The following is a 27,227-nucleotide window of genomic DNA, read 5'->3' on the forward strand; positions in this document are numbered from 1 at the left end:
ACACAACCTTCAGGGCTTCTACTTCAATACTGTGGGCAGAGCCTACCCCTAACAGAGCTGTGACAGCCTCAGAGAAAAGAGGAGGCCCTGCCCACCACAGAGCCCAGGTTCTGGACACTATGACACCAATCACACTGCATGTCAAGGGGATAATGGCCAGTAAATGCTGAGGAAAGATGTGCCTGGCACCCACACCAAAAGCAGCCCACACACCAAAAATATCTGACTCACATGGTCTACACAAGGATAGTCCCACATAAAAATATCCCTTCAAGACCACAGTAGATAAATGTTCCTCCTAAATTCAGAGACAGATAAAGTAAAATGAAAAAGCAGAGGAACTACCCTTAATTAAAAGAACAAGAAGAAACCCATGAAAGAACAAATAATGAAACAGACCTCTCAGTCTACAGGCATTGAGTTAAAAAAGGTAAAAAAAATTCTAAAAGAATTAAGAAATATTATCCATAGAAATGCAGATCACTGTAACAATAAACTAGACACTATGAAGATGAACCAATCAAAATTAGACAACTCAATTACTGATATTAAAATGAATAGCAGACTAAATAACACAGACCACATAGTGATTTGGAAGACAGAATAATGGAAATCACTCAATCAGAATAGCAGACAGAAAGACAAATGAAAAAAATATGAAAGCAACATATGTGACCTACAGGATAATATAAAGCATGCTCATCTATGAATAACGGGATTCCACAAGGAGAAGACAGAGAAAAGGGGACTGAAAATATATTTGAAGAAATTATGAGTGAAAACTTCCCAAACCTTGAAGAAGGAACAGATAATCAGGCATAGGAAGCACAGAGGGTCCCAATAAGATGAAAAGAGACCCACATCAAGATACACATCATAATTAAAATGGCAAAAGTTAAAGTGAATTTCTAAAGGCAGCAAGAGAAAAACAAAGAGTTAATTATAAGGGAACCACCATAAGGCTATCAGTTGATTTCTCTGTAGAAACTCTGCATGCCAGAAGGAGTGGCATGATATATTCCAAGTCCTGAAAGGGAAAACCCTGCTACCTTGGATACTCTACACTGTGCTTAGTTGCTCAGTCGTGTCTGACTCTTTGTGACCCCATGGACTATAGCCCTCCAGGCTCCTCTGTCCATGGGGATTCTTCAAGCAAGAATATTAGAGTAGGTTGCCATTTCTTCAACCCAGGGATCTTCCCAAACCAAGGATCAAACCCAGGTCTCCTGCATTGCAGGTGGCTTCTGTACCATCTGAGCCATCAGGGAAGCCCCTGAATACTCTACTCAGCAAGATTACCATTTAGAATAGAAGGAGAGATAAAGAATTTCTCAGACAAATAAAAACCATAAGAATTCAGTATTACTAAACCTACCCTAAAAGAAATGTTGAAAGGTCTCTAAATAAGAGAGAAACAACAATCTATAGGAAAGGGAAAATCACAATGGGATGCCAAATATATAAGAGGATTGAAGATCACTTAAATAATCTATGTACTTCATAGATTAAAAATGTAAATTTTTTTAAAACATATTTGACTTGTATGCCTATTACTTTAAAGCAAGTTGATATAGTTATGGGTCAACATATCAATATTTGAACCCCACAGCAATCACAAATTAAAAACATAGAAGAGATTCATAAAAACCAAAAAAGAAAGGAATTCAAGCAAAATACGAAAGAAAACCATCACACCACAAAACGAAAAACAAAAAGAAGAAACAGAAAACAAGTACAAAAACAACTGGAAAACAAGGTTTAAGATGGCAACAAATACATACTATCAGTAATTTTACTTTCAAAGTCAGTGGACTAAATGGCAGGCTGCATAAAAAAACAAGAACCTACAATACACTATCTATCAGAGACTCACTTCAGTGTGAAAAACACACACAGATAGAAAATGAGGAGATGGAAAAAGATATGCAAATGGAAATGATAAGAAGGTGGTAGTAGCAATACGTATATCAGACAAAACAGACTTTAAAACAAAGGCTACAAAGAAAGACAAAGGGTACTGTATAATAATAAAGAAATCAATACTAGAAGAGGATTTACACTCATTAACATATATATACCCAATCTAGGATCACCTAAATATATAAAGCGAATACTAAAAGTTAACTGAGCAGTTGCGGATCATGAATTTTAAATCATTATAACTAGGCTCAAACATATCTTTATTAAACAAAATAGGAACCTGTCTCAGTCAACATATTTTTGCCAATAAGAAATAAGTTTATTTATTCTTGTAGCATAGAAATCCATGCATCAGGATTCAATAAGCTCTTGGAAAGCATTTTCTGCCTCCTGCTGGTTGTGGAAGCATTTTTCCTGCAAAAAGTTGTCGAAATGCTTGAAGAAGTGGTAGTCAATTGGTGAGAGGTCAGGTGAATATGGCAGATGAGGCAAAATTTCGTAGTCCAATTCGTTCAACTTTTGAAGTGTCAGTTATGTGTTGTAGTCAGGTGTTTTCATGGAGAAGAACTGGGTCCATTCTGTTGACCAATGTCAGCTGCAGGCACTGCAGTTTTCAGTACAGCTACAATTTGCTGAGCACACTTCTCAGATGTAATGGTTTCGCTGGGACTCAGAAAGCCATAGTGGTCAAACAGAGAGCAGACCACCAAACAGTGACCACGACCATTTTCTGATGCAAGTTTGACTTTGGGAAGTGCTTTGGAGCTTCTCAGTCCAACCACTGAGCTGGTCACCGCCAGTTTTTGTATAAAATCCACTTTACATTGCACATCACAGTCTAAGAGATGGTTCGCTGTTGTTATGCAGAATAAGAGAAAATGACATTTCAAAATGAAGACTTCTTTGATTTTCAGTCAGCTCATGAGGTACCCACTTATTGAGCTTTTTCACCTTTCCAATTTGCTTCAAATGCTAAATGACTATAGAATGATCAACACTGAGTTCTTCTGCAACTTCCTGTGTAGCTGTTAAAAGGATCAGCTTCGATGATTGCTCTCAATTGGTCATTGTCAACTTCTAATGGCTGGGCACTATGCTCCTGATCTTAAAGACTCTTGTCTCCTTTGCAAAACTTCTTGAACCACCACTGCATTGTATGTTTGTTAGTAGTTCCTCAGCCAAACACACTAACTGATTTTGCAAGTTGCTTTATGACCCATTTTGAACTCGTTTAAAAAAATCACTCAAATTTGTTTTTTGTCTATAAGCATCATTTCTATAGTCTAAAATAAATATAAAATAAACAACAAGCAGTAAATCATTAGCAAAAAAAGACACAAAGCAAGAAATGTGCAATAAAATGATATGTAACATAACCACATTTATTTCAGAATGTATTCCAATATCAAATGGCCAAGTTCAACAATGTAAAACCACTATTACTTTTCTGCCAACCTAATAATAGATGTAAAGTTACCACTGACAGGAATACATAACAGTAAGAGACTTTAATACTCCACTGACATCAATGGACAATCCAGTAAGGTGACAGATGAACTAAAAGAAAAGAATTCACATCAAAAAAAATCTCTAGGGGAAAAAAGTAGAAATCAACCATAGAAAGAAAAATGGGAAAAGATCAAACACATGGAGACTAAACTACCTGCTACTAAAAATCCAATGGGTCAACAATGAACTAAAAGTAAAAAATACCTTGAAACAAATGACAATGAAAACACAACCATACGAAATTTATGGGATACAGCAAAAGTAGTTCGGGGTTGGGGTGGGCAGGGAAGTTCATAGTGATGTGGTCTTCCCTCAAGAAACAAGAAAAATCTCAAATAAACAACCTAACCTAACACCTAAAAAAATTAGAAAAAGAAAAAACAAAACCCAAAATCAGCAGATGGAGAAGGAAATGGCAACCCAGGCCAGTGTTCTTGCCTGGAGAATCCCATGGACAGAGGAGCCTGGTGGGCTACACTCCACAGAGTCACAAAGAGTCAGACATGACTTAGCAACTAAACAGCAAAGTCAGCAGAAAAAAGGAAATAATAAAGATTAGAGAGGATATAGATAAAACAGAAATCAAAAGAATAAAAAGATCAATAAAAGCCAAGAGTTGGCTTTTTGAAAAGATAAACAAAATTGACAAATCTCTAGCCAGGTTCACCAAGAAGAGAGAGGAACCAAATCAACAAAATAAGAAATGGAAGAGGAGAAAAAACACTGATATCATAGAAATATAAAAATCATAACAGAATACTAGGAACAATTATATGCCAACAAATTCGACAACCAAGAAGGAATGAACAAGTTTCTAAAACATTAAAGCCTGCCAAAACTGAATAAAAAAGATAAAGATATTTTGAACAGACCAATCACTAGAAGTGAAACAGAATCAGTAATTTTAAAAAAACTCCATATAAATGAAAACCCAGGACCTGACAGCTTTACTAGGAAATTCTACCAAACGTACAATGAGGAACTTAACTTATCCTTCTCAAACTCTCCCTAAAGACTGAAGAGAAGAGAACACTCCCAAATTCATTCTATGAAGGCCACCATCACCCTGATACCAAAACCAGACAAAGACACTACCAAAAAAAAGAAAATTCAGTGCAACATCTTTGATAAATATAGATACAAAAGTCCTCAGCAAAATATTAGCAAATCAAACCCAACAATACATAAAAAAGATTATACACCATGATCAGGTTGGATTTATCCTAGAGTGACAAGGATAGTTCAATATATGCAAATAAATTAGTGTCATACACAACACTGACAAAAGGAAAGTAAAAACTCACATGATTATCTCAAAAGATGCATAAAAAGCATTTGACAAACTTCAGTATCCTTTCATTATAAAAAAACTCTCACCAAAGTGTGTATGGAGGGAATGTATCTCAATATAATAAAATCTATTTATGACAAACCCATAGTCTACAACACACTCAACGATGAAAAGAACGTCTTTCCACTAAGTTCTGAGTAAGAAAAGGATGTCCATTCTTACCATCTTTTTTTTCTTAGTCAGTACACATCCAGAATTTATTCTAATACATTGTGAAGAACTTGCGTCAAAGAAGAAAAACATATTATCATCTCTTAATCACAGAAGATTTAATCCTGCTTATATTTAAAGAAATGTAATAACTCTACACAACAGTGCTCTGTGTATTTGCCTGACTCCAAAGACCAAGCTTTTACATTCTATCATCTTGCCTCTAGTAAGCAACGTAAAACCACTGCTGAAGGTGGTGACTACGACTATATGTTCTATAGTTCTTGCTCAAATGCTCAGTCATGTCTGACTCCTTGTGACCTATGGACTATAGCTTGGCAGGCTCCTCTGTCTATGAGAGTCTCCCAGCAAGAAAACTAGAGTGGAGTGCCATTTCCTTCTCCAGGGGATCTCCTCAACCCAGGAATCGAACCTGCGTCTCTTACATCTCTGGCACTGGCAGGTGGATTCTTTACCACTAGCACCACCTGGGAAGCCCCCAAAGGAGAAAAACATATTACCATCTCATAAAATAATCATAAGATTTAATCCTGTTTATATTTAAAGAAATGTAATAATTCTACCCAACAGTGCTATGTGTACTTGGTTTTTCTTCAAGGAATGAAACCTAAGAATTGTGCTTTTATATATTTATTTATTATTTTATATAGGAGTATGGGCTTCCCTGGTGGCTCAGATGGTGTAGAATCTGCCTGCAAGGTGGGAGACGTGGGTTCCATCCCTGGGTCAGGAAGATCCCTTGGAGAAGGGAATGGCAATGCACTCCAGTGTTCTTGCCTGGAGAATCCCATGGACAGATGAGCCTGGTGGGCTACAGTCCATGGAGTCACAGAGTCAGATATGACAGAGCTACTAACACTTTCACATAGGAGTATAGTTCATTAACAATGTTGTTAGTTTCAGATATACAGTGAAGTGATTCAGTTATACAGATACATGTAGCTATTCTTTTTCAAATTCTTTTCCCATTTAGGTTATTACAGATAATTGAGCAGAGTTCCCTGTGCTATTCAGTAGGTCCTCGTTGATTATCTATTTTAAATATAGCAGTGTATACACATCAGTCCCAAACTTCCAATCTACCCCCCTCACCCTTCCTCCCTGATATCCACAAGTTCATTCTCTGAGTTTGAGAGTCTGTTTCTGTTTTATAAGTGGTTCATTTGAATCATTTTTTTAGTTCTGCATATAAGCAATATCATATGATATTTGTGATATGTATTAAAACAAAGAAATAATACCATTCGCAAGCAGCATGGATGGACCTGGAGATTATCATACTAAATGAAGTAAGTTATGCAGAGAAAGACAAATAGCTCACCATTTCTATTCAACATAGTTTTGACAGTCCTAGTTACAGTAATCAGACAAGAAAAAGAAATGAAACATATCCAAATTGGAATTGAAGAGATGAAGTTATCATTTTGCATAGATGACATGATACTCTATAGGAAAACCCCAAACATTCTACATAAAAACCATCAGAATAAATAAATTCAGTAAGATAGCCAGACTACAAGATTAATATACATAAATCTGTTGTATTTTTTTACTCTAACAATGAAATATCAGAGGGGGAAAGTAAACAAATTCATTTAAAATCATATAAAAAAAATCCTAGGAAGAAACCTAACTAAGGAGGTAAAAGACCTAAATGCTAAGAACTATAAAACATTGATAAAGGAAATTGAAGATGATTCAAAGAAAGGGAAAGATATCACATGCTCTTCAGTTGGAAGAATTAATATTATTAAAATGGTGATATTATCCAAGGCAATCTTCAAATTTGATGCCATCTCTATCAAATTACTGATGACATTTTTTCATAGAACTAGAACAAACAATCCTAAAATTTATAAGGAACCACAAAAGAACTGCCAAAGCAATCCTGAGGATAAAGAAGAAAGCTGGAAGCATAACTCTCCCAGACTTCAGATAATACTATAGAGCTACAGGAGAGCCCAGAAATAAAACCACACACCTATTGCCAATTAATCTTGACAAAGGAGACAAGAACAGAACAAAAAGACTCACAGACGTAGGAAAAAAACTTATGTTTACCAGAGGGGAAAGGGTGTCGGGGAGAAATAAATTAGAAGTATGAGACTGATACAAACTACTATATATAAAATAGATAAGCAATAAAGACTTACTGTACAGCACAGGGAACTTATGCAATATCTTGCAATAACCTATAATATGAAAATAATCTGAAAAAAATATATATAACTCAATCAGTTTGCTACACACCTGAAACTAATACTGTAAGTCAACTATACTTCAATTAAAAAAAACAGAGGCTAATACTATGTCCCACTGGTAAGCAGTCTCTGCAACAATGAATATCTCAAGGCAGACATTCCAGTACTGGATCATTCAGTAGACATATCATCTGAACAGCAACAACAACAAAAATAAATGCACTCTATCTTCTATATACTTCCTTAAACTTATCTCATTTCTTCTTTTTCCCTCTCCAGAATAAAAGAAAAAATAAAATGTTCCTTGCAGGACAAGTTTTCATCTTTCAATAACACCTTAAGGACTATGATAATCAAAAACTATTCAATACATTTCCAAACTCTGCCTTCTCTCCTTAGGTTCCCAGTGCTACCAACACTTTACAAGTACTGCCTTACCTGTCTAATCTGCCATTTTCTACAGCAGCATGTTAAATACAGTAACCGCCAGCCACATGTGACCATTTAAGCAAACTAAAAATCCACTTCCTTAGTCACACTAGCCACTTTTCAAGAATTTTACAGCCACGTGTAGCTAGTGGGTAATATACTGGATGGTGAAGATACAGGACCTTCATAGAAAGTTTTACTGGACAGCATTGTATCTAGAGTTTGGACAAAACTTTACGTGTTTACTAGACTTCAATTCTTAATACTGGCTTCATCACTAAGTACTTCTGTAGCTTAATGAACTTGCTTAAGAAAAAAAATTACAAGAACTTCTGGTTCTTATTATTTCATATGTAATAAAGCACTTGCTACTACCTTACAAATCTTTAAAATTATATATTAACAATTATATTTCAAATTAGTTTGTTTTCTTTATAAAGCTATATACTTTGTTTTGCTCAGAAGGGGTCTTAGGCTTTATGAGACTGAAGAGAGTCTGCAGCACAAGAGAAGTTAAGAACCTTGAATTAGAGTAGACCAAGGAAATATTTCTGGCTTTTTGGGCCATAAGTCTCTGTTATGACTTCTCAGCTCCGCCATTGTAGTGCAAAAGCAGCCACAGACAAACAATTGAATGAGCATGGATTTAATAAAACTTTATTCACAAAAGCAGACAGTGGGCCAGATTTGGCAAACAAGTGGTAATTTGCCAACCCTTGAATGGAATTATCTTTCTAAGACACAAAAATGGTCGTGTCATCTATTTGCATAAAGTTTTCAGTAGTTTCCTCAAAACCCTGTATTATCTGACTTCAACCTGTACCTTACTTTCTTTTTCTTCTTCTTTCTTAAACCTTAACCAAGCACTTTCAGCCCAACAACTACTTTTTAGCTCTCTGCATATTATTCTGGTTATCTTCCCTAGGTTTTTATATAATGCTGCATCCTGTACCTGAAACATCCTCATAGACAAATTCTTACCATCTTTCAGACACTGAAAGATGGCATGAATCACTCAGTAGAGCACAATGGTTAAGAATGCAGACTCTGAGGCAGCCAGGGCCCAGAGTAGTTCAATATCCTTTTAGACTAACTCAGCTATTTAGAAGCAGAGCGAGGAGTGGAACTCAGCTCTCTATCATTAATTTTTTCAGCATTTATAGATCATTAACTATGCTCAGGTAAACATTATGCTGAACCTGAGATGTATAAGGCAAGATCCCTTCCCTAGCCCAGTCAAACTGCTCAGCTAATGCCACATGGAACACAGTTAATCTCTGTTAAGCTCTGCCCAAATTCTTGACCCACAAAATTGTGGGACAGAATAAAACAACTGCTATTATAAAATAAAATAAGTAAATAAATCCGAAACAAAACAACAAAAAAAGTATATAGGCTCTGCGGCAGATTCCCTAGGTTGGAATCCTAGTGCTTTCTCTTATAAGCCCGTCTGACCTTGGGCATGTTATGTAATGGAAATGACAGCAAATTTTGGTCCCTTGACAATCATTAGTAATAACTTACTTGCCCCATACTTCACTAGAGTTTTATCAAAAACAAGAATCACTGGTATAGAAAAATGTTAATACTAGAAGTAAAATTCTTAACCAAAATTACAAAAATTACTGACCTACTGATGAAAACTCGTCCTCCAGAGTCCTAGAGCCGTTGGGAGATGAACTCTGATCATCTTTACTTTCTGAAGAATGGTGTGCTCCATCCTCTTCGTCGGCTGAAAGATCAACCATTCTGGATTCTAACAGGACATTTTTTTAATATAACAAGAAAGATTCAGGATGTTGGAATCAGTAACTGAAATTCTACACAACACATAGCATATGTAAAATACAGTGTTTTAATTTTACTTCACATATTTAAAGTAGATATGCAGATCTTTCTTTAACTTCCTTTCTTTCTGAAATCAACAGTCTATAGATATGCAACAATATATCCTATTTGCATTATCTACCTAACTAGTGAAATAACATGAAATACATACTATTTAAAAATGCAACAAAAAGAGGGAAGGGAAAAAACAAAAAGAGAAAAAAGTAAATGACAAAAAAATGAAAGAATATTTAAAAGAGAAAAGACTAACAGTGGTAGTAAATAAGAATATAAAGAAAAGAACACTTAATGTATACTTGCTATGTGCTAGGCATACTGAAGTCTGTTTTACAAAATATATTTCATTTAATTCTCACAATTCAATAAAGTAAATGCTATTACTGACGAGGACACTAGGGACTGGAAAGGCTAAATAACATGTCCAACATCACAAAGTTACTAAACGGAGATATCAAACTCTTGGATTTAGGCTGGTGGTAAGAGGTACTATAATGGGCACTGCAGGCTTAAACTAAATCATGGATCTATTTCCACTGTATGATTCTGTAAAGGACACAGTCAACTAATCAATAAACAAAGAGAGTATTAAGAGAGAACACCCCATAGAAGTGTTATCAGGACTGAATGAGCAAGATGTAAAGGAATTCATGGTATTATTGACAAAAAAGGACTTGTTGGTTCACAATTATTTTGTAATATTTATGAACAACCTTAAGATTTAAGATTGCATAAATAACTACTCTATCTTAAAAATGTTCCTTAGGGATCTCCCTGGCAGCCCAGTGGCTAAGACTGAGCCTTCCAATGAAGGGAGTGCAGGTTTGAACACTGCTTAGGGAACGAAGATGCTACCAATCATGGACGGGTAAAAGATCCACTGAGAGTGCAAAACACACGGGTGGATTTTAATCTAATCGAGCATAACAAAATGATACGGTTTCAGCTTCCACATGTCACGTAGAAATTGGCACTTGCCTTCTGCCTGTACAAGGATGAAATCACAAACTGCTATAGTTACTGATCTTCAACACATCCTGAAAGGAGTTCACGGTAGAGATCAGGAATGAGGCACTCTGTGCTTTGGGAAAACTGGCAGAACAGGCTTTCAGACAGGTATTTTCAGGAGATTTTATGAGCCAAGTTCTTGCATCCCCTCACATCTAGAAAAGCACTAAAATCATTAATGGTGACATCTGTTCCTCATGACTAGCAGCAAGCTTCTGCTAAAATGTGTTTTTGACTGCACAACTCCTCTTCACTAAAATCATACATAATACTGACCTCTTCCCTACATCTCTGGAGCAGTTTCTCAGAGCTATATGAAATGCTGCTCCTGGGCTACAGTTTTCATTTTGCCCCAAACAAAACTTAACTCTTACATTGTGTGTTTTTTTCAGCTGACATCTGTTGCAAACTAACCTTTGAAAACCTATTACCTTTTGAGCTTCGTTGTAATACTAAAGTAGAAAACTCTCAAAGAACTAAAAAGGCTGTTAAATACTCTTAATCACCTATCTGTGGTTTTCTTCACACGTTCAAACAAAACAATATATTTCAACAGACTGAATGCAGAGACAGCTTTCAGAATTCAGCTGTCTTCTGAGAAGCCAGACATTAAAGACATTTGCAAACTGAAAACAATGTCATTCTTACTATTTTTTGGAAAAGTTATTTTTCTTAAAAATGTTTATTACCCTTACATGTAATGAGCTAACTTTAAAAAAGAATAAAAATGTATCTTAATTTCTAATATGGTAAACATTATAGGGGCTTCCTTTCTGGTGGCTCAGTGATAAAGAATCCTCAGCCAAAGCAGAAGACTCAGGCTCGATCCCTGGGTCGGGAAGATGCCCTGGAGGAAATGGCAACCCACTCCAGCATTCTTGCCTGGAGAACCCCATGGACAGAGAAGCCTGAAAGGCTATATAGTCCTTGGGATCACAAAAGAGTCAGACATGACTTAGCAACTGAACAACAATAAACATTACAGATACAATCCACAGAAACAAAGGTTCTTTGGGGTCTTTAATTCTTCTTAAAGAGTACAAAGAGTAAACTTTAAGACCAAAACTGTAAGAACAAAAAGTTTGAGAAGCGAAGTTTAACCAGATGACTTACATAAAGCACAAAAATATTTTTAAAAAATCATGAAAACTTCAGACAAACAGGTGATTATTAACAATGACTAAGAAATCAACAAAATCACTTGGACTAAAAATATTGGGGTGAAAATATTCCTACCTCAAGTATAACCAAAAACTATATATATACATATATATAGTTTTTTTTTTACAGATAATTTACTGAAATTATACCATCTTGAAAATAATAAAAAAAAAACCTAACATTAGCAACATAGGTTTGTTTTCTACATGGTATTTCATCCTGTGACAAATCAGAAATGTTCAATTATCATTCTACTGGTGACATTATCCACAGGTGACAAACTGGATTTTCTACTCATATTAACAGGGCAGGGATTAACCTCAATTCATTAAATCTGGGTGTTATGTATTCTGGAGTGCCATGGATTGCAGACAAAGTATGTAAAAAGTGTCATTTACCTGGAGAAGTTGATTGCTTCTAGAGACTTTACTACTAAGTTCACGATGGAATATTTTTAAAAGTTCCTTTTAGACTGAAATATAATCTCAAAGATTTTTATGTGTGTCTGAGTCTGAAGTTAATGTATTTATACTTCAAGACACCACGTAACAAGCTCCTTCCAAGTCTGTTTCTGTGTTTTTCTTTCTTTCTCTAACTATATAGCTTTATTTCTAACTATATTCGTATTTAACTCCAATTCAAACTAGAACACATCTCATGTAAACAACTTTATGCGGCCTGAATCCTATTTTCAAGAAGGCAAAGGTACTTCAAAATTGCTGCATTGCGTTTAACTTTATTGGTAGTCTACAGAGTCACCAGTCAGTGAAAGTCGCACAGTCGTGTCCCACTCTTTTCGACCACATGACGATACAGTCCATGGAATTCTTCAGGCCAGAATAGCGGAGTGGGTAGCCTTTCCCTTCTCCAGGAGATATTCCCAACCCAGGGATCTAACCCAGGGATCTAACTCAGGTCTCCCGCATTGCACACGGATTCTTTACCAGCTGAACCACAAGGGAAGCCCAATCTACTGTTAGTGACACATACTGCTACACTTATCTTTTCTTTAAATAACCGATTGAAAAAAAAGTCCTAAAGTCTGTCACCTAAGTTTTCCCAGCGTGCCGGTTTGGTTAAGTGTTTTCGAGAAAAAGAAATGGGGACAGAAAGCACTTCCGCCTACCTAAGAGTATTAGGAATTTTTAAACTCTTGGGTGGCAATTTAGGTTCTCCGTAAGCATCAAGCACTTAAAGCAGTCACTGGTGAGGGTTCAGTTGACGATGCAAACACAAGCCCAAACCGCGCAGAGTTCTTTCTACGCCCCCAAGCGGCCCAATGTGGACATGCAGGCAGCAGCCAGTGTTCACAGGCACGCATCTCCGCGATTCAATGCTGCTGTGGTAGGCACCGCGTTACAGAATGCTTTAGACAGCCCGCGGACTTCTACCTCACCCTCCCCACTCCCCGCTCCGGGCGCCCACTCTGCTGCCCAGCATCACCTGGGACGTCCGAGGATCCGTCCAGGCGCGGAGCCGCTGTCGCGGCGCGCCGGGAACTAGCCCAGGCCCGGCCGCGGCGACGGCCCCGGCCCCGGCGGAGCAGTTCAGCCACCTCCGCGTGGCCTCTTCCAGACGGCGGCCCTTTCACCGCAGGGCCCCGGGCCGCCTGCTCCCCAGTCTCCCCGGGTTCAGCAAATGTCTCCTGGGCGCCGTCGCTGTCACTTGAGTCTGCTCGGCGCGGCCGGAACGTTCTTTTCGGCCTGTGAGCCATGGCCGAGGACCCAGCGCCCCGCGCAGCTTCCGCTTCCCGCCGGCTAACCCCGCCCCTCTAGGGCAAGTACCCCGGCAGACGCTCCTGTCTTTCCACTGCTTGCTTGCATGGGACCCGCCCAGCTTAGACGTCAGCTTCGCCCTTCGCATGCGTGCTTTGCTTCTTTCGATCTGCTCGAGAGTTGGGGTTCCAGGGATGAGGTATGGGGATGTAGAGCGTTCTCTTTGTTTTGCAAGGTGAGCTTGAGTAGATGGTCGCTGAGAAATTCTCGCAGATTTCGCCGTGGAGAGCAGCGCTCACAGGCTCCCTTGTACACACGCTTTCGAGGAATCAGACATTATGCCCACATCCTGGACTGAGACTTGGATCTGCTCTTCTACTTTCTAGGGAGAGTGAAGTTCTCTCTCCAAACAAGAATTAAAACAAAGGAGAAATGAAGCGTTTCTTGTATCAATAAACAAGTATGTCACAGTAATCAGTGATTCCAGCTCTCTAGGGCAATTGGGAAGAAAATAATACCTGTGATCCGGCTTTAGCTGCTCATTAGTGAGTCCTCAACATTCAGAAAACTAAGATCATGGCATCTGGCCCCATCACTTCATAGCAAATAGATGGGGAAACAGTGACATACTTTATTTGCGGGGGCTCCAAAATCACTGCAGATGGTAAGTGCAGCCATGAAATTAAAACACGCTTGTTCCATGGAAGAAACCCTATGACCAACCTAGACAGCATATTAAAAAGCAGAGATATTACTTTATCAACAAAGGTCCATCTAGTCAAAGCTGTGGTTTTTCCAGTAGTCATGTATGGATGTGAGAGTTGAACTATAAAGAAAGCTGAGAGCCGAAGAATTGATGCTTCTGAACTGTGGTGTTGGAGAAGACTCTTGAGAGTCCCTTGAACTGCAATGAGAGCCAACCAGTTCATCCTAAAGGAAATCAGTCCTGAATATTCACTGAAAGGACTAATGCTGAAGCTGAAACTCCAATACTTTGGCCACCTGATGCGAAGAACTGACTCATTGGAAAAGACCCTGATGCTGGGGAAGATTGAAGGCAAGAGGAGAAGGGGACGAAAGAGGATGGGATGGTTGGATGGCATGACCAATTTGATGGACATGAGTTTGAGCAAGCTCTGGGAGCTGGTGATGGTCAGGGAAGCCTGGTGTGCTGCAGTCCATGGTGTCACAAAGAGTCGGACATGACTGAAAGATTGAACTGAAACAGTGAGTACTGAGGAAAGCAGGATACTCACCAGAGATAGCTGAGATGCATATGAAAGGAATTATTTCAGTGAGCCCAAACTCTTGCATTTTCCCACACATAGAAAAACTCTAAATTCCTTAACTTGAGATAACTGGTTTTCTTGAATTCACAAAAATACTTTTGAGGTTAAGACTACCTGCCTTTGTTGCATTCAGTTCAGTTCAGTTGTTCAGCCGTATCCGACTCCTTATGACCCCATGGACCGCAGCATGCCAGGCTTCCCTGTCCATCACCAACTCCCGGAGTTCACTCAAACTCATGTCCATCAAGTCGGTGATGCCATCCAACCATCTCATCCTCTGTCGTCCCCTTCTCCTCCTGCCTTCAGTCTTTCCCAGCATTAGGGTATTTTCTAACAGGTCAGCTCTTCACATCAGGTGGCAAAGGCATTGGAACTTCAAACATCAGTCCTTTCAATGAATATTCAGGACTGATTTCCTTGAGGATTGACTGGTTTGGTCTCCTTGCAGTCCAAAGGACTCTGAAGAGTCTTCTCCAACACCACAGTTGAAAAGCATCAATTTTTCAGCACTCAGCTTTCTTTATGGTCCAACTCTCACATCCATACATGACTACTGGAAAAACCACAGCTTTGACCAGACGGACCTTTGTTGACAAAGTAATGTCTGTTTTTTAATATGCTGTCTAGGTTTGTCATAGCCTTTCTTCCAAGGAGCAAGTGTCTTTTAATTTCATGGCTGCGGTCACCATCTGCAGTGATTTTAGAGCCCAAGAAAATAAAGTCTATCACTGTTTCCATTGTTTCCCCATCTATTTGCCATGAAGTGATGGGACCAGATGCCATTATCTTTGTTTTTTTAATGTTGAGTTTGTCAGCTTTTTCACTCTCCTCTTTCACTTTCATCAAGAGGCTCTTTAGTTCTTCTTCACTTTCTGCCATAAGGGTGGTGTCACCTGCATATCTGAGGTTATTGATATTTCTCCCAGCAATCTTGAGTCCAGCTTGTGCTTCATCCAGCCCAGCATTTCGCATGATGTACTATGAGTACAAGTTAAATAAACAGGGTGACATTATAGCCTTGATGTACTCCTTTCCCAATTTGGTACCAGTCCATTGTTGCATGTCAGTTTCTAACAGTTGCTTCTTGACCTGCATACAGATTTCTCAGCAGACAGGTAAAGTGTTCTAGTATTCCCTTCTCTTTAAGAATTTTTCCACAGTTTGTGTGATCCACACAGTCAAAGGCTTTAGCGTAGTCAGTGAAGCACAGGTAGATGTTTTTCCGGAATTCCCTTGCTTTTTCTGTGATCCAATGGATGTTGACAATTTGATCTCTGGTTCCTCTGCCTTTTCTAAATCCAGCTTGAAATCCAGCTTGAACATCTGGAAGTTCTTGGTTCACATACTGCTGATGCCTAGGCTAGGAGAATTTTGAGCATTACTTTGCTAGCATGTGAGATGAGTGCAATTAAGTGGTAGTTTGAACATTCTTTGGCATTGCTTTTCTTTGGGATTGGAATGAAAATGAAAACTGATCTTTTCCAGTCCTGTGGTCACTGCTGTTTTCCAAATTTTCTGGCATGTTGATTGAAGCACTTTCACAGCATCGTCTTTTAGGATTTGAAATAGCTGAGCTGGAATTCCATCATCTGTCTATCCCTTCTCCAGTGGATCTTCCTGACCCAGGAGTTGAACCAGGGTCTCCTGCATTGCAGGTGGAATTTTTATTTGTAACAGCTTTATTGAGGTAGAATTGACACAATAAATTTCACATTTTTAAAGTGTCCACTTTGATGTTTTGCTATGAAATTGTCACCAAATCAAGAGACTGAACATCTTCAGTACCCTCTGTTCTCTCTCTCTCTCGTCCTTCCCCACATCCTCTTCATCCCCAGGCAGCCTCTGATCTGCTGTCACTATAGATTAGTTTGCATTTTCTAGATATTTATGTAAATGCAGTTTTACTGTATGTACTCTTTTGTCTTTTTTTTTTCACTCAATGTAATTATTTTGAGATTCATCTATGCTTTCATGCATCAGTTATTCATTTCTTTTCATTGCAAAGTATTTTTCCATTGTGTGTATGTATTGTTGTTGCTATGTTGTTTAGTTGCTAAGTTGTGTTCAACTCTTTGCAACCCCATGGACTGCAGCACACCGAACTTCCCTGTCCTTGACTATCTCCCAGAGTTTGCTCAGACTCATGTCCATTGAGTCAGTGATGCCATTCAACCATCTCATCCTCTGTCTTCCCCTTATCCTCCTGCCCTCAATCTTTCCCAGCAACAGGGTCTTTTCCAGTAAGTCAGCTCATCTCATCAGGTGGCCAAAGTATTGAAGCTCCAGCTTCAGCATCCATCCTTCTAATGAAGATTCAGGGTTGATTTCCTTTAGGATTGACTGAGTCCAAGGAACTCTCAAGAGTCTTCTCTAGCACAACTCAAAACATCAATTCCTCAGTGCTCAGCATTCTTTATGGTCCAACTCTCACATCCTGCCTGACTACCGGAAAAGCCAGTATGTGTGTGTAAAATGTGTTTATTCATTTATCTGTTGATGAATATCTGGGGGGTTCTGTTTGTTTACTGTTACACACGAAACTCCATGAACACCTGTGCACTAGTCTATGTGCTCAGTTGCTTCAGTCCTGTCTCGCTTCATGCGACCCCACTCCAGTGTTCTTGGGCTTCCCTTGTGGCCCAGCTGGTAAAAAATCTGCCTGCAATGTGGGAGACCTGGGTTGAATTCCTGGGTCAGGAAGATACCCTGGAGAAGGGACTAGCTTCTGGTTTAAAGAGCAATAATAAGACAGAGATTCGCTTAGTCATGTCTGACTCTTTGTAACCCCACACACTCTAGCCTGCCAGGCTCCTCTCTTCATGGGATTCTCCACCCAAGAATACTGGAGTGGGTTGCCATTTCCTTCTCCAGGACATTACTAATTTGTTAAATTAATTAAAGGTTATTAGGAAACTTTGCATTATTCATCTCATATAATTTAAAATTGCAGAGATTAATAGTTGAAAGAAAATTGGCATATGAAATATTCCCAGGTTTTAGAAATTGATGTCATATTTACTCAAACAAATCGTTTATCCCACAGTGAAGTGACATTTTAGTTAGCTTCTCTAGCATTAACCAGTGGATCCTGAGCTCCCTCTAGTGAGAAATGTGCTACTTACAGAAGGGTGGTGTCAATCTTTTGGAAATTGCCTCCTTTCTCGTAATAGTGCTTTTCATTCTCTATTGTTCTAAGTAATAGATATATTTTCAGTTTTAAGCCAAAACTATGTCAGATTTTCTCAGAGAACAATTTTTTTGAGAAATTACATAAATAAATAAGATATCACTCTCTCCTTTGAGAATTAAAAACACTTATTAGTGGTGCTAAAGAACCCACCTGCCAATGCAGGAGCCACAGGAGATCTGGGTTCTATCCCTGGGTCAGGAAGATCCCCTGGAGGAGGGCATGGCAATCCACTCCAGTATTTTTGCCTAGAGAATCCCATGGACAGAGGAACCTGACAGGCTACAATCCATACAGTCACAAAGAGTTGGACACAACTGAAGTGACTTTGCCTATTGTGGAAATGCATCCATAAAATTTGTTTTCATTTGTGCAGTATCTGTCTTTGAGTACCTAGTATGATGGTCCCTTGTCCTGAGATTGAAGGGTCACAATACCCTTGGGGATCATGCTCCTGATGGTAAGCTGCTATTAGCCAAATTAGCTCTACAGATTGACCTGTTAGAAGATACTTTTAAGAAAATGATGCTCAAAATATTTAACATAAGATCTACCCTCTTAATAAATTTTTAAGTGTACGGTACAGTATTGTTAAATATAAACACAATGTTATACAGCAGATCTCTGGAGTTTTTACTTTTTAACTGAAACTTTTTACATGTTGTACTTTAATGCCCAATTTCTCCTCCTCCAAGCCCCTGGCAGTCACCATTCTTTTTGCTTCTAAGCCTTTGGCTCTTTTACGTACCTCATATAAGTAGAATCATGCAGTATTTATCCTCCTGTGGCTTAGCATAATGTCCTCAGAGTTAATCCATTTTGTCACATATAGCAGAATTTCCTTCTTTTTTTAATGCTGAATAATATTCCACTGTCCCTATATACCACATTTTTTTTATCCATTCATTAGACAATAGACATTTAGGTGGTTTCCATACCTTGGCTATTGTGAAAAGTGCTTTAATAAGTGTGAGAATGAAAATATGTCTTCAAGATCCTGATGTGAATTCTTTTGGATAAATATCCAGAAATGGGATTGCTGGATCATATAGTAGTCTCAGGCTCCCCTGGTGGCTCAGTGATAAAGAATCTGCCTGCCAGTGCAGGAGACTTGGGTCAGGGAGATCCCCTGGGGAAGGTAATGGCAACCCACTCCAATATTCCTGCCTGGAAATCCCATGGACAGAGGAGCCGGGTAGGCTACAGTCCATGGATTGGACACAACTTAGTGACTAAATCAAGAACAAAAATGGTAGTCTTATTTTTAACTTTTTAGGAACTTCCATACTGTTTTTTTCATCTGCACATTTCACATTCCTGCCCAACAGTGTGCAAATATTGCAGTTTCTCAACAACCTTGCCAACTCTTGTTGACTGTTGAGTGATTGCTTGATACTGACCATCCTAACATGTGTGAGGTGATGTTTCATTGTGGTTTTGATTGGCCTTTCCCTGATTAGTGATGTTGAGCTAATATGGTTTTGTTGTTGGTAGTGGTTTTGTTTTGTCATTGAGTTGCAATAGTACCTTATATTTTTTGGATATTAATCTCTTATCAGATACATGGTTAGTAAATACTTTTCTCCCTTTCTGTATGTTGCCTTTCACTCTGATGATTGTTGCTCTTGCTGGGCAGAAGCTTTTTAGTTTGGTGTAGTCCTACTTGTCTATTTTTTATTTAATTGCCTGTGCTTTTGGCATCATATTCAATAAATCATTGCCAAGACTAGTGTCATGAAGATTTTCCCTTAAGAATTTTAATTTTTAATTTTAACAGCTTAAGATTTTTCCTTTAAGTGTTTAATATATTTTGAAATTCTTTTTGTGTATGGTGTAGGATAAGTGTCCAATTTCATTCTTTTGCATGTGAATATCCTGTTTCCCCAACACCATCTGTTTAAGAGATTATTCTCTTAAACAGTCCCAAGTGTGTTGTTTTTTTTTTTTTTTTACATTTTTTGAAAATTTTTATGAGTGAAACATATCAATTTTTAAAGACAGATGCTATGTAGTAAATCTTTTTGTAATTTTCATCAGTTATGATGGCTTTATTCTACTTGAAATTTTGCATCAATTTGTTTTTTTATATATGCCTTTAGGGATTATATATTACAAAATATGGAACGCTTCACGAATTTGCGTGTCATCCTTGCGCAGGGGCCATGCTAATCTTCTCTGTATCGTTCCAATTTTAGTATATGTGCTGCCGAAGCGAGCACCCAAGTGTATTGTTTTAAGCTGATAAATATTGGAATAAATTGTCACACAACAGAAAATAACTAATGCAGCTCCTAAGTGAAACTGATGCTCCTGGTCTGAGGACCACACTCTGAGTAGCTAGGAAGTAAAGGAAAAGAATAAGATCACTGAAGAAGGCTGAAGTAGTCAACAGAAGGTACTGGATCTGTGGTTTGAGAGTGTCTCAGCCACTGCACATGTTGCTGTTTGTCCCCCTGGTGCAATTACAACCAGCATAAAGAAACCAAATATTTGTGTGCACGTATTTCTTCACCTGATACAGAAATTGCTAATGATTTGCAAGTGCCTTGAAGAAAGAAAATCACTGGGATAGGGAATCAATAAAATTTTCAAGTTCTCTTGAAAATTTTCTTAGGATTGGAAAATTATAATTTTCTGTAAACTGATGATTTCAGTTATCTTCACAGATTTGTAACCCCTCATTTTAGGTATTGGTTTTAAAAAAAGACTGTTACTGAATTTAATAACTTGAAAAAGTCAAGGTCATTTTTTCTCTCTTAGAATGTTTTATTATGTAAGCCATCCAATCAGATCTTCCAAGAGTGTGGTGGGATGTACATCTTTAAATGTACATCTTTCAAAAAAAAAGATGTACAAAATTGTTCATAACATACCAGCTCTATTCATAATAGTAAAATATAACTGGGGAAAATCAACATCTAACAACTGGAAAATGAATAAAACTGTGGAATATTCATATAACGGAATACTATGTAATAGAAAGAATGTACTACTGATACACAGAGCAACACAGATACATGTTTAAAACATTTTGTTGAGTGAAAGGAGCCAGACACAAAAAGATAGACACTGTATGATTCCATTTATATGAAGTTCAAGAACAGGCAAAACTTTAGTCATAACAGAGATCTTTGAGAAGGGGGTATTGAATGGAAAGGCCACAACGGAACCTTCTGGCATGTAGAAATGCCTCGTGTAGATCTAGGTGGTGGCTACATGGATGTAAAATTCATTGAGCTGTATGCTTAAGATTTGTGCACTTCACTGTGTGTAAGTTATACCTCAAATTTTTAAAGGAAAAAAGGAGATAACGGGATAGAAGATATGGTAAGGTATCTGGTGATGTAAATTTGAGATTTTTCTGCCAAGAAAATATTTAACCTCATAGATCTGCATGAGATTAATTGGGAAGAGAATTTAGATAGAGAAGAGACCTCTAGATTAAGCACTAGGGAACCAGAGGTTGGGAAAAGGAAAATAAGTCAGCAAAATAGAAATTAAGAGTGAGAGAGAAAAAGAGCAGAACTAGGTCTCAGAGAAAATGAAGAATAGAGTGGTCACCTGCATGAAACACTACTGAGAGCTAGAGATGACGACAGAGAAGTGTTGGTACAAAAGAGACACGCTGCTATCAAAATCAACTTGAAGGTACTCCAACTACTCTCCATTTCCAACTCTTAACTCCACTACCCATGACCCCAACACACAGCACTTAAGTCCTGAGAGCTTCTGGTTTAAAGAGCATTAATAGCTTTAAAAAAATCTGTATGAAAATCAGCTGTAAAATATTTCAAATTATTTTTTAAATTACCATATCAATAAAGCTCCAAGACCCAGTCTTACTCTCAAAACACAAAAAAAGAACATAAAACTAAAGAACTTTTTTCCCTTTAAAGAAGTCTTGAAGCACTTTTTTAAGTTATAAAAAAAAAAGTTCTGCAGAATAGGCAATTCGGACCAATTTTCCTAGAGGACAACTAGAAATGACTATTTTAAAATATATGTTTGAAATCATATGAGAGCAAATAAGGCCATGAAGAATTATGTGCCAAGATTCAGGAGAAAACAGAAAGATGGAAGTAGGTAGCTGAGTCCAGTATTTGGGGCTCTGCCAATCTTCCAGTTTCAGAAGATGCAAAACAGATGAGAAGCTAAACAGAGCTTTGTACAGACTCATGGGGTTTGGGAATATGATCTAAAGCAAATCCTCAGGCTTTAGGTTAAGATGCAAAGGGTCACACTCTAGGAGTAGGTTGAACAGGCCCTCATAAGCACTAAAGCCCAATTCTGAATTATCTCAGTTTTGGAGTGGATTAAGTAGCTCTGAGATTGGTAGTGTCTGTAGCCACCTGTCAGGAGGAAACGTGAATTCTCTATTGAGGAAAAGGGCACTACTTTGAGGCTTCAAATTATCTCTATAACCACATTTCAAAAAAAAAAAAAAAAAAAGCCAGGCATACAAGGAGACAAATTGATGTATTCAAAAATCAAGGGAAAAAAAAGACCCAAAGGAGAACCAGCGAGTGGAGTTATCGGACATAGATTTTAAAGTAGCAATGCTTAATATGTTCAAAGAGAAAAGACAAATTTGGCAACTAACCCGGAAATTAAGAACTCAATAAATAGGTTTAAAGGCAGATTAAACAGTACCAAAGAAAAAGCACCACTCATTTTTTAAAAATTGATAATTGGACCATATCAAATTAACACTTTCTGTTCATTTGTAAAATTAGATAGCCAGTGGAATTTTGCTGTATGACACAGGGAGCTCAGATCTGGTGTTCTGTGACAACCTACAGGGGTGGGATGGAGTGGGAGGTGAGAGAAGTTCAAGAGGGAGGAGACACACGTATACCTATGAATGATTCATGTTGCTATATGGCAGAAACCAACACAATATTGTAAAGCAACTATCCTCCAATTAAAAATAAATAGATTTTTATAAAGACCTATTGTTCATCAAAATATATTAAAGTGAAAAAAGAAGCCAAAAGTTTTTATGTACAAAGGAAATATGTTCAGAAAGTATAAAGAATAAGAAAAAGACAACCCAACAGAAAATGGGCAAAAGACTTGAATGGACACTTCACACAAGAGGATATTCAAATGACTAACAAATATAAATGGTGGATAAATTTAAAAATATAAAAGACCAAGAGCTTTCGGTTTTAAAATACCCTTTCCTGGGACTTCCCTAGTGGTCCAGAGGTTAGGAATCCACATGCCAATGCAGGGGACACAGGTTTGATCTCTGGTCCAGGAAGATCCCACATGACATGGAGCAACTAAGCCCCTGCACCACAACTACTGGAAGGCATGCTCTAGGGCCCACGCTCTGCAACAAGAGAAGCCATTACAGTGAGAAGCCCCAGCACCAAAATGAAGAGTAGTCCCCACTCTCCAGAACTAGAGAAAGCCTGCAAGCAGCAATGGAGACCCAACAGAGCCAAAAAATTTAAAAACCTTTTCCTTAAATAAAAATTTAAAAAACCCTTTCCTCCATATTTCTGAAGCATGTAAATAACATGCATGATAATTAAATTTTTAAAATACATTTACGATTAAATCAAGTAAGATATTGAAAGAAGATAGTTGTGGTGCAGGGGCTTAGTTGCTCTGTGGCATGTGGGATCTTCCTGGACCAGAGATCAAACCATCTTTCTGTTTTCTCCTGAATCTTGGCACATAATTCTTCATGGCCTTATTTGCTCTCATATGATTTCAAATCCCCTGCATTGGCAGGTGGATTCCTAACCACTAGACCACCAGGGAAGTCCTGGAAAAGGGTTTTTTAAAACCAAAGCTCTTGGTCTTGTTAATAGTAGTTATCTTTAGAAGGAAGGGGACAGTTTTCATCTTTTATAGTACATATTTCTGAATATTTTAAAAGTGATAATTTTTTACTTCTAATGGATAACATTCACCTGGTTCAAAAGCCAGTAAATTATAACACATGCATCGAGAAGTCCCTCACCCTGTCTTTCCCTCCACCCCACAAGAAATTATGATTGTTTCCTGGGTATCTTCCCAGAATTTATTTATGTGGAAACAAGAAAGGATCATAAAATCTTATTCTCCTGTCCTACACAAAAGGCATATCTTACTTGCTAAGTTAAAAAACCCAAGTACAAAAGTGTTTTAACTTAGCAAGACATCCTGGAGATCTTTCCATATCAGTACACAGGGAACTTCCTCATTCTTTCTCACAGCTGCATAATGCTCCACTGTCCATATGTAATTATAGTTTTTAAAATCAGCCCTCTGATGGTTATTTGGGTAATTTTCAACCTAATTACAACCAACAGCCTCATACATCATTTCATATGTAAGCAAGTGTGTCTATAGTAAGAATTCCTCAAAGATGGATTTAGTTGAATCAAAGTGTAAATACACCTACAGTCTGGTAAACACTAAGGGTTGTGACATTCTCCTCCTCCATCTGCACTGAGGCAGTGCCTGTTTCCCCATATCCTCTTACAGAGTATGTCTCCAGACATTTCCTTGTTTGCCAAGCCAGTAAGTACGTAACAGTAACTCAGTGCAGCTTCCCTGGTATCTACATTGGTAAAGAATCCACCTGCAAAGCAGGAAACCTGGGTTCGATCCCTGGGTCTAAAAGATCCCCTCGAGAAAGGGAATGGCAACCCACTCCAGTATTCTTGCCTGGAGAATTCCATGGACAGAGGAGCCTGGCTAGCTACCATCCATGGGGCCGCAAAGAGGACACTCAGCTTTTCATTACAACTGATGCTAAACATCTTTTTGTATGTTTGAGGCCTATTTGTAACCATTTTTTCTGTGAAATCTTTGTTCCCCGGTTCTTTGCCTATTTTTCTAGTGGATTTTGAATGTAAATTGTTAGATATTTTACAATGAGTATTCAATATATATTTGTATTTAGGGGGGAAATTATTCAAGAAGAAAAAACAGATGTTAAAACTCCAGTCATAAAAACAAATATACCAGCTTTTCTTCCAGGAGTCTGGAATCCGGTCAAGGGGGGCCCTGAACTACACACGATTCTCCTGCCGCGGTTGACAGGAGCCAGGACCCGACAGCGCATGCCCGGAAGAGTCTCCCCAGTCCGGATGTCTGTGCGCGTGCTCAGAGGTTTCTTAACGGAACATCTGTTGCGCATGCTCCTAAGCCCGCCCTACTGGGACATTTTCCACAAAAAACTGAAGGCGTTTGTACCTTCGGGTTGCGGACGCTGTGAGCGTCACCTGGCCACCTGCTGTTGGAAAACGTCCCCGACTTGAAGAAAGAAGGAATTCCACTACAAACAGACTTCTTCCCATGGCTCTTAGACAAACAAAAAACCCCACTGCATCACATCAGCGGGTAGTCATCACAGCCTCTCTAAACAGTGTCTAAAGCGAGTGTTTCAAGTTGATGCTTTATATTGAGGACGAAATAGATGATAAATGACTTTCAAGCGTGTCAGGAGTTTAATAGTAAACTATATACTTACAAGACAGAGAAAGAGACGCACAGAAAGAATAGGCTGGGGAGCGGGGTGGCCGGAATCTATTATTCACAGAGAAAAAGATGCTTTTCCAGTTTGGTTGATGCGATGGAGAGTTAACCTTACTGAAAGGCACCATTGACTCCAAAAAGGATGCTGCACCGGTCATGTTTCTGCATTTTGTGAGACTTTTTGAAAGCTCTGGAGACAGTGCCCAAGGTTTTTAAACTAAATCCTTAGAGAGGTGGTTCTGGATGCTTAAAGACTGTTTTCCCCAATAAGCTATAACGTTAGCTCCACTCTCCTCACCCTACAAAGCAGCTTGTGTTCAATAGCTGGTTATATATGGCCCGAAGAAGTTTCTTTAGGGACCAGAGAATTTTTTAAATAAGTCCTGCCAAGCATTACCTTAGTATTTTAAATTTTTTTCTAAGTAAGTTTGGAATGTCAGATAGTACCTGCTACGAAGTGGGGGAGATGGTGATGGCTGAGCCAAAGGTTTCTTTGAAGTGCACAGCTTTTCCTACCATTTCAGAAGCTGTTCATCACTAGCCAGATGCTTTATCAAAGCTCTAATAGGACAGCTTATTTCAGAAAATGGACTGAAGCCATGGCTGTGTAAATGCAGCTTTGCACCACCACGGCACTCCTGGTTGGAGCCAGTTGGACCAGGAGACCTCTCCATAAACTAGTGTATCCTGTGTCCTGGTCTTTATTAATGTTTAGTTATAAAATGCACTTACTCTGTTTGACCACTGTGAGGGTAAATTCTTTAATAGCTACTTTGGGTCAGACTTCTACATTAGAATTTCTTTTTATCTTTTTCCTGAAGCTTTAATTCTTTCTTAGATGATGTTTATTGGAATTTAGCAACGTGGATATTGTTGATGGCCATAAAGCATGTTCAGTGGCATTGTGGGGACAGAGGTGCATTTAGGGTGGATTTTAACAGAATAGGAGTCAGTAGAAAAAGCATGTGTATACCAGTGGCCTTCAAACTAGGGCACACAAAGACTTTCCAAGGGACCAATTTTCAGGTCCTCAGTTTCATATGAACTCTTTCCTAAAATTGTGTTTTTCTAAAAACACTCTTCCCAAGAGCAGGCCTGTGTTGTGGGTACAGCTTCCCCTTTCCCATGTCAGCTTTCGCAGCCACTCCTTTTCCCTTTCTTACAAAAGAAGGTGTACATCTCTTTGTATAACAACAGCATGTTGCCCAGGATGTAAAATGTCCAGGGATGACAAGCAGAGGGGACAATTCACAACACTGAACAATGAATTGAAAAAGCAGAAACTGTTGACTGCAGCCAGGACCCAACAGTGCCTGCTTGGAAGAGTCTCCCCAATCCGGACATTCAAAGTTATTTTGAACACTGGGTGTTTTCTTAGTCTTTCCTTTCAACCAAATTGAAGATGACAGATAACAATGTGATGACAGTACACGAGTCATTTGGGGCATTAATTTAAGAGTCCAAAGAAATGACTGATATTGCTGTATCAATTTCTTATACTTCTACTTAGTAATGTGAACAAGTTTCTTATCACATAAAAATGAAAAATTGAAATATAAACTGATGCTGAGCCCAGCATTCTGAGCAGTAAGCTATGCTTAAAAACATAAGCCAATTAGGAAAAGTCCTGGTGATCCAGTGGTTAGGACTCCAAGCTTTCACTGCCGAGGGACAAGGTTTCTTCCCTGGTTATGGAACTAAGATCCCACAAACCATGCAGCCAAAAAAACACAAAAAATAAAAGAGAGAAAATATGTAAGCCAATTAAAAAAAAAAAATCTACTCGCTTCATTAAGATAGGATTTCCAGGATTTCTCTGGTGGTCTAGTGGCTAAGATTCCCAAAGTAGGGGTTCTGGGTTTGATCCCTGGTCAGGGAACTACATTCAACATGCCCCAACTAAGAGTTTGCATGTCACAACTAAAGATCCCGCATGCCTCAACTAAGACCTGGTGCAGCCAAATA

At 38.4% G+C, this 27,227-nt stretch overlaps 1 protein-coding gene and 1 non-coding gene across 11 annotated transcripts in view; both read right to left on the reverse strand.

The window, feature by feature from the left end:
- GCFC2 (GC-rich sequence DNA-binding factor 2) overlaps positions 1–13,356 on the reverse strand; it is an 84,252-nt gene extending 70,896 nt beyond the window's left edge. For 3 of the 10 annotated variants that reach the window (XR_006343526.1, XR_006343525.1, XM_043917920.1), the window contains exons 1-2: positions 13,039–13,350; positions 9,212–9,337 (exon numbers count right to left, since the gene is read on the reverse strand). Coding sequence is in view for 4 of the 10 variants with exons in the window: in XM_043917920.1 (XP_043773855.1) it covers positions 9,212–9,337; positions 13,039–13,309 (397 nt within the window). In the remaining 6 variants the exon portion in view is untranslated. Of the gene's footprint in view, positions 1–9,211; positions 9,338–10,404; positions 10,464–13,038 lie in introns of all 10 variants that reach the window. The other 7 variants (XR_006343530.1, XM_043917923.1, XR_006343528.1 and 4 more) reach the window with 6 other exon arrangements.
- A 6,542-nt stretch (positions 13,357–19,898) lies between these two features.
- On the reverse strand, positions 19,899–20,005 carry LOC122704083. Its single transcript, XR_006343715.1, has one exon. It is a non-coding gene; the product is annotated as a U6 spliceosomal RNA (small nuclear RNA).
- Between the last annotated feature and the right edge of the window lie 7,222 nt (positions 20,006–27,227).

The sequence above is a fragment of the Cervus elaphus genome, chromosome 11 (assembly GCF_910594005.1).
Source record: "Cervus elaphus chromosome 11, mCerEla1.1, whole genome shotgun sequence".
Lineage (NCBI taxonomy): Eukaryota > Metazoa > Chordata > Mammalia > Artiodactyla > Cervidae > Cervus > Cervus elaphus.